General features: G+C 44.3%; 1 protein-coding gene across 1 annotated transcript; it reads left to right on the top strand.

Annotated features, from left to right (window-relative positions):
- The first annotated feature begins 2,032 nt into the window (after positions 1-2,032).
- Positions 2,033-3,606, top strand: LOC123114538 (E3 ubiquitin-protein ligase WAV3-like). Its single transcript, XM_044536054.1, has 2 exons — positions 2,033-2,078; positions 2,216-3,606. Exons 1-2 carry the CDS (start codon positions 2,033-2,035, stop codon positions 3,604-3,606), a joined length of 1,437 nt encoding a protein of 478 aa, XP_044391989.1.
- The last annotated feature ends 4,137 nt before the right edge of the window (positions 3,607-7,743 follow it).

The following is a 7,743-nucleotide window of genomic DNA, read 5'->3' as shown; positions in this document are numbered from 1 at the left end:
GAATCGCTATAACCGTGACTATCAGCTCCGCCAACACAAGAGAGAGAACTTAGACCTTGAACTGGATTTTTTTTATGTCGACTAGCTACCTATTTCTTTGTTCTTTATGAAACAAAGCTAACTACTATATTTTGGATTAAGTAGAAATTAATCATTCATACAACATGTCCAAGAAAAATATCAACTTGGCTACCCAATCTTTCCTTCTTTAATGCATGACTGACTTGGTAGATTCGTGTTGTGGTGGTTTTTCCAATCAATTATCGTGTGCTGACAACAATACAATTTGTCTTTAGCCAGAGCCCATGCATGAGTCTAGTCTTAATAAGTATTGAGGTCTTACAAGCCTAGCTGAGGCTCTCTATACTAATATAATATGGTGTGATAAAATTTTATAATAACATATACTAACTAATTCCCATGTGTAGGACTTGGTGCAAATTACTCTTTCCTACAAGTCATCATATATACAGAAAATTCAGTTACCTACACCAAACTTCCTTTTTATTAATCCATGATTGTTCTAGCCTGGCAATGCGTATGTTTCTACTCTGAAGATGGGTTGATAGAAGACGGTGGTGTCGGCCCATGCAGTGTGCGCATGTGGTGCCCACTGAGAGTACACCGGACCGGTGTGTGACCCAGTCCTGGCATTGTGGCTTGGATGGGGTACCCGGCTTTAGATGTTAAGCTTTGGTACGATGTCTGTTTGGTATTAGGCTCGGACATTCGGCACCCCTTCATCAAGGGGATATGCGTAGCGACATATGTTGCCTAAATGGAGGCTTCAGGCTTACTGATTTATTAATTTGTAAGACCCTTGTGAATAATTAATAAAATGGATGCATGCATCGCTCAAATGCAGAGGTCGGGGGTATATCCTCATTTTCTGTTAAAGAAACTAAAAATATTAGCCAATGGCTAGTGGACAGTTGTAATGGGAGGCAGGGGCGGAGCCACGCCTTGGACCCGGCCCTTGAGCGTAGGTTTTCTCCCAGCTATTACTTATACTCTCTGTAGTCCTTTTTACTTCGCATATTACATTTCTGTCAAGTCAAACTTTGTAAAGTTTGACTGAATTTGTATTAAAAACACCAACGTCTATGATACCAAATATGTATGCTATGAAATTACATTTCATAATGAATCTAACAATTTAGATTTGGCATTTTGAATTTTGATACTTTTTTCTACAAGTGTTGTGAAAGTAGACTTACTTTGACTTTGGAAAACTTATACTATGCAGGACCGGAGAGAGTACTTAGATAGATTTTTGTATGTGCCCAGGTTCAGGCAGCCCAGCACAACCAAACAGGACAAGTGAATGGGTTGGGATATACAGCTAGCAAACGATCTTGTACATTTCCATGTCCACCTAGCTCTCCACCACTGAACACACGGGCACGACCAAGGCATGACCTAGCTCGCGAACTCCAATGCTCATGTGTCACCGTTCGCCAGCGGCCGCCCTCCTCCCTAGCACCCCTAGTAATTTTATTTACACCGAAAGAAATGTCAATGCAAACCAGGCATTTGCAGACTAGTACGAATGGATCAATAAGCCACTAGCCTTGCCTGCTCACATGGAATATTCTTATTCTTGCAATATTTAGCAGTAGTATAAGCTTATAAACATCTACTGCCTCCGTTTCAAAGTAATTTAATTTCTAACTTTATCCCAGGCCAAACTTCCTTGACAATTAGTAAACGGTCCATACAAAGTGTATTGATCCCATTATCTTGTTTGCACGGCCTTGAACATCATGTATGTATGACAAAGTTTTAGTATTTGACAAACTGTTTCAAAGTCCACTTGCCAAAATTACTTTCCCTCTCCTATCTAGTACATAGCTATCTTGTTGTTTTTGAATGTTGGTAGCTATCTTGTTGTTGGATGTGTGTATATATAGAGGTATCACTGCCCATCTATCGATCTCACTCACACATACAAGCGACAGGCAGACAGACAGACAGACAGAAGTTGTGCTGTGCTCTCTGCCTCTTGTTAGCGACCTTAGCAGGACCAGGCGGGATGGCGTCGTTCGGAGACGATGAGAAGCCTCCTTCTCCGAATGCAGGTACAGCTAGCTAACTTAAGTCAGTAGAGATGCATGCATGAATATTTCAACTCGTGGCCCCAATATATCTGATTGATTCATCAATGGAATGGAGTTATTGATCGAGGATTATTTATATGCCATGTGCCCTTGTGCAGGTAGCAAAGATGGGCTGGTGACCATGGCAATTCCGGCGTACAACAGGAAAGATGTGGGGCTGACCAAGGACACGGTGACGGCGATGGTGGAGATCAAGGCGACATCCTCCGCCGCCATGAGGGAGGGGCTGGACCTGGTGGCGGTGCTGGACGTGAGCAGGCACAAGATCGAGAGCGTGAAGAAGGCCCTGCAGTTCATCATCATGAAGCTCACCCGCGTGGACCGCCTCTCCATCGTCAGCTTCGATAGCACCGCGCGCAGGCTCAACCCGCTTCGCTGCATGACGCAGGCTGCCCAGACCGACCTCAAGGCCGTCGTCGACGGCCTGGAGGACGGCGGCGGCGCCGACATAATGGCCGGTCTCGAGCTGGGGCTGGCCGTCCTCCGCGGCCGCGTCCACACCGAATCCCGCACCGCCAACGTCTTCCTCATGTCCGACGGGCAGACGACCTCCGGCGACCCCAGGCAAGTTAACCCCGGCGAAGTGGCCGTCTACACCTTTGGCTTCGGCGCCGGCACGGACCACAAGCTGCTGAGCGACCTGGCCAACAAGTCTACTGGCGGGACGTACAGCGCGGTGCCCGACGGGACCAACCTCAGCGCGCCCTTCTCGCAGCTGCTCGGCGGCCTGCTCACGGTGGTGGCGCAGGACGTGCAGCTCACGCTTGAGCCCAACACCGCCGATGGCGACCTGGAGGAGATGGCCGTGGCCCCGGGCACGGACTACACGACGATCACTGACGACAAGAGCGGCCTTATCACCATCAAGTTCGGCACCCTCTTCAGCGGCGAAGCCCGCAAGGTGGCCGTCAACTTCATGCTCAGGGACAGCGACGAGACCGAAGAGTACGACGCCACCTTGGCCGAGGCACGGCACAGCTACGCCGGCCAGAAGACGCGCCAGTCTCTCGAGGCCATCCTCATTGTGCGCACGCCGAACCCAAGCTCTCCCGCCGACGCCGGTGTCGAGAACCGCTCGGTGCAGGCCGAGGAGTTGCGCCGGCTGCACGCCGACTCCATCAACGCCGCGAGCCTCCTTGCAGAGGCCGAGAGGCTGGAGGAGGCGCGGGAGAAGATCGTGGACGCGCAGAACGCGGTGGAGGACATCGTGCTGCTGAACGACGGGGAGAAGATGGTCAACGCGCTCCGCGCCGAGCTGCTGCAGCTGCTGGCCTTCATGGAGTCACAGGAGCTCTACAACCAGCGGGGACGCCCCTACGCCCTCGCCACCGTCACGTCCCACGGGCGCCAGCGCACCGCCCCGAGGGACGACGAGGGGGAGGTCAGGTGCCTCTATGCGGCGCCGCGCATGACCACCTACCTGGAGCAGGCCAAGAGGTCCGAGGAGAACCCCAAGGAGCCCGTGCCCTCCGCGGACGACGATCTCTAGTCTAGGAGATAAGAAAAACGCCACCCCTTCGCCGCCATCGCCGACGCCAGCAACAAATTATACTGTACTTTATCATTGCATGTATTTGTACGTCCTTACTTTCCCAGGCTTTCTGTTAATATAAACTGCATGTAATTGCTTGAGTTTGATTAATAAAGTTGCTTATCTACCAGTTCAAACAAACCCAGCCCATCTTTATAATACCCTCACGTATTTTAGAATTTTATTTTACTACAATCTGGTCAACGGACAAAATGGTAATCATCAAATCATCCAAAAATAAAACTATGAATTACATGTAAAAATATACAAGTATGTTAAAGAAACCAATGTCCGATTTTTAAGATTCCCGAGCAAAAATCCATTTTGCGCCCACGAGATTAGCTGCCATTTTTTAATGGAGAGTGCTTTTAGGTTGATTATTTTTAAAGAAGATTAATAGATAAATTAATCAGATCCACCAATTTATTTCAGAATTTTTGGAGTTACAGAAGTATACTTTTGATTCAAATTACTACATACTGTTCTGTTTTTGACAGATTCTGTTTTCTATGTGTTGTTTTCTTATTTTGATGAATCTATGAGTAGTGTCGGAGGGTATGAACCATAGAAAAGTTTGAATACATTAGATATTACACCAATATGAATTTAGAATGAGTTCACAACAGTACCTAAGTGGTGATTTATTTTCTTATACTAACAGAGCATACGAGTTTTCTGTTGAGTTTTGTACTGTGAAGTTCTTAAGTTTTGAGTAAAGATTCGATGGACTATGGAATAAGGAGTGGCAAAAGGCTAAGCTTGGGAATGCCCAAGGCACCCCAAGGTAATATTCAAGGACAACCAAGAGCCTAAGCTTGGGGATGCCCCGGAAGGCATCCCCTCTTTCGTCTTCGTTTATTGGTAACTTTACTTGGAGCTATATTTTTATTCACCACATGATATGTGTTTTGCTTGGAGCGTCTTGTATTATATGAGTCTTTGCTTTTTAGTTTACCAAAATCATCCTTATTGTACACACCTTTTGGGAGAGACGCATATGATTCGGAATTTATTAGAATACTCTATGTGCTTCACTTATATCTTTTGAGCTAGATAATTTTTGCTCTAGTGCTTCACTTATATTTTTTAGAGCACGGTGATGGTTTTATTTTATAGAAATTATTGATCTCTCATGCGTCACTTATATTATTTTGAGTCTTTTATAACAGCATGGTATTTGCTATGGTTATAAAATTGGTCCTAGAATGATGGGCATCCAAGTTGGGTATAATAAAAACTATCATAGAAAGTGCATTTAATGCTATGATCAATTTTATGCTTAATAATTGTTTTGAGATATAAAGGTGGTAATGTTAGAGTCATGCTAGTTGGATAATTATGAAACTGAGAAATGCTTGTGTTGAAGTTGGCAAGTCCCATAGCATGTACGTATGGTAAAAATTGTGTAACAAATTTGTTGCATGGGGTGCTCTTTTGATTGCCTTCCTTATGTGTGGAGGTCGGGATCACGCGATGGTTAACTCCTACCAAACCTTCCTTTAGGAGCATGTGTAGTAGTACTTTGCTTCGAGGGCTAATAAACTTTTGCAATAAGTATATGAGTTCTTTATGACTAATGTGAGTCCATGGATTATACGCACTCTCACCCTTCCACCATTGCTATCCTCTATTATGCCACGCAACTTTCGTCGGTATCATACATCCACCATTTATCTTTCTCAAAACAGCCACCATATCTACCTATTATGACATTTCCATAGCCATTACGAGATATATTGCCATGCAACTTTCCACCGTTCCGTTTATTATGACACGCTCCATCATTGTCATATTGCTTTTGCATAATCATGTAGTTGACATCGTATTTGTGGCAAAGCCACCTTCATAATTCTTTCATACATGTCGCTCTTGATTCATTGCATATCTCGGTACACCGTCGGAGGCATTCATATAAGTCATATCTTGTTCTAGTATCGAGTTGTAATCCATGAGTTGTAAATCAATAGTGATGATCTTCATTATTAGAGCATTGCCCCAAAGTGAGGAAAGGATGATGAAGACTATGATTCCCCCAGAAGTCGGAATGAGACTTCGGACTTTATAACAATAAAAGAGGCCAAAGAAGGCCAAATAAAAAAAGAGGCCAAAGAAGCCCATCTCAAAAAAAGAGAAAAGAGAGATGGGACATTGTTACTATCCTTTTTCCACACTTGTGCTTCAAAGTAGCACCATGATCTTCATGATACAGAGTCTCCTATGTTGTCACTTTCATATACTAGTGGGAATTTTTCATTATAGAACTTGCCTTGTATATTTCAATGATGGGCTTCCTCAAAATGCCCTAGGTCTTCGTGAGCAAGCAAGTTGGATGCACACTCCACTAGTAGAAAAAAGGTCTAATGTGCAGCTCATTAGTCCAGGTTTGAAAGTAAGCCGGCACTAATGTGACCATTAGTGCCGGTTCCAACGGCTGGGCGGGCCGCTCCCTTTAGTACCGGTTCGTGCGGAACCTTTAGCACCGGTTCGTGCCACGAACCGGTACTAAAGGGTGTGGTGGCAGGATATTGTCAGACTGGGGCCCGTCCAGCACCTTTAGTACCGGTTCTTGCCACGAACCGGTACTATAGGTCGTCCTGCATATAAACCCTTCGTCCAGCTCGCTCTGTTCTCCCCCCCCCCTTTCCCCTCTCCTCCTCCCTGTTCTTCCTCTTCTCCCCTCGAGCTCATCACACATTTTGCCCAAATTTTGTCAAGATTTGAAGGCCCCCCATCCATTCAAGTGATCACAAAGGTTAGCAACTTTGTCCTTTCATCTCTCATTGCTAGATTAGCTCTTGCAATGCTTTATATAGTGATTAATTTGTGGGGTTTAGTAATTTGGGAGGAATTATATGTGGTACTATATTTTATTTATATGCAATTTGAGCTTAAAATAACTCTTAGTTTGCATATGTAGGTGTGGTTTACTTAGTGCCTTCCCGTCTCCGTCGTAAGCACCGTCGATCGTCCGTCCCGACCCGCCGCTGGCACCACCTTGTGGTGAGCCTGTTGTTCTTATCTTTTTTATATAAAAAAATCATGTTTGTGTGATTTAGATATATAGTTACTTGTATAATTAGCTTACCCGTACGTTGTTTTTTATATATAGTGCCATGGTTTTGATATCCGTCCCCGTCGGCCCTCGTCCGTGTTATGATTCGGATGTGGTATATTCTCTTTTAAAACTATTTGTTGCATTTCGTGTTTATGACAAATTGTGCCCATCAAGTTGACATAGATATTTTTATCCTGGAGGTATGTGAACCGGAAATTCCAACCGACCCTATTGTCGAGAGGTTAAATTTAGTTGAAAGAGAAAACGAGTATTTGAAAGAAAAATTGAAAAGAATTGAGGGGGAGAAGATGGAATTGGAGTTTCATGTTGCCGATGTCGTCGATGATCACAAGATCAAGATGAAGAAAATGCGGTTGAAGATTAGAAAGATTAGAAAATATGCCATTGATAGTGTGCCTTGGTATCATTATGATGTTGGATCAATTGTTACCTTAGTTGCAATCTTGATCGCATTTGTTGTTGCATTTAAATTCTTTAGCTAGAGAGTTATTTGTATGTTGCATTTAAGTGTTGTATATGAACTTTATGTATGAACTTGTATTAATTTGGTCTATTCGGTGGTGTGTAATGAAGATGCGCCGGCAATGGATGTACGATGACCGATGCTCTCCCCAGTTCATTGATGGCGTGCATTGCTACGTCTTGAGCTAGCGTTGGTTTTCCCCGAAGAGGAGAGGGTGATGCAGCAAGTGTAGCGTAAGTATTTCCCTCAGTTTTTGAGAACCAAGGTATCAATCCAGTAGGAGGCTCCTCAAAAGTCCCACGCACCTACACAAACAAACTGAGAACTCGTAACCAACGCAATAAAGGGGTTGTCAATCCCTTCACGGCCACTTGCGAAAGTGAGATCTGATAAAGATAGTATGATAAGATAAATATATTTTTGGTATTTTATAATATAGATGCAAGAAAGTAAAGATGCAAATAAAAGTAGATTGAAAGCAAATATGATAAGAGATAGACCCGGGGGCCATAGGTTTCACTAGAGGCTTCTCTCGAGAGCATAAGTATTACGATGG

This window comes from Triticum aestivum, chromosome 5B, assembly GCF_018294505.1.
Source record: "Triticum aestivum cultivar Chinese Spring chromosome 5B, IWGSC CS RefSeq v2.1, whole genome shotgun sequence".
Lineage (NCBI taxonomy): Eukaryota > Viridiplantae > Streptophyta > Magnoliopsida > Poales > Poaceae > Triticum > Triticum aestivum.
The sequence above is the reverse complement of the archived record's forward strand: the minus strand, read 5'-3'. Positions and strand labels throughout refer to the sequence as shown.

Bases quoted from the DNA above. Each gene is read 5' to 3' on its own strand.
- LOC123114538 (XM_044536054.1), top strand. From the start codon at position 2,033: ATGGCGTCGTTCGGAGACGATGAGAAGCCTCCTTCTCCGAATGCAG. The intron at 2,079-2,215 runs GTACAGCTAGCT...GCCCTTGTGCAG, and splicing joins GCCTCCTTCTCCGAATGCAG to GTAGCAAAGATGGGCTGGTG.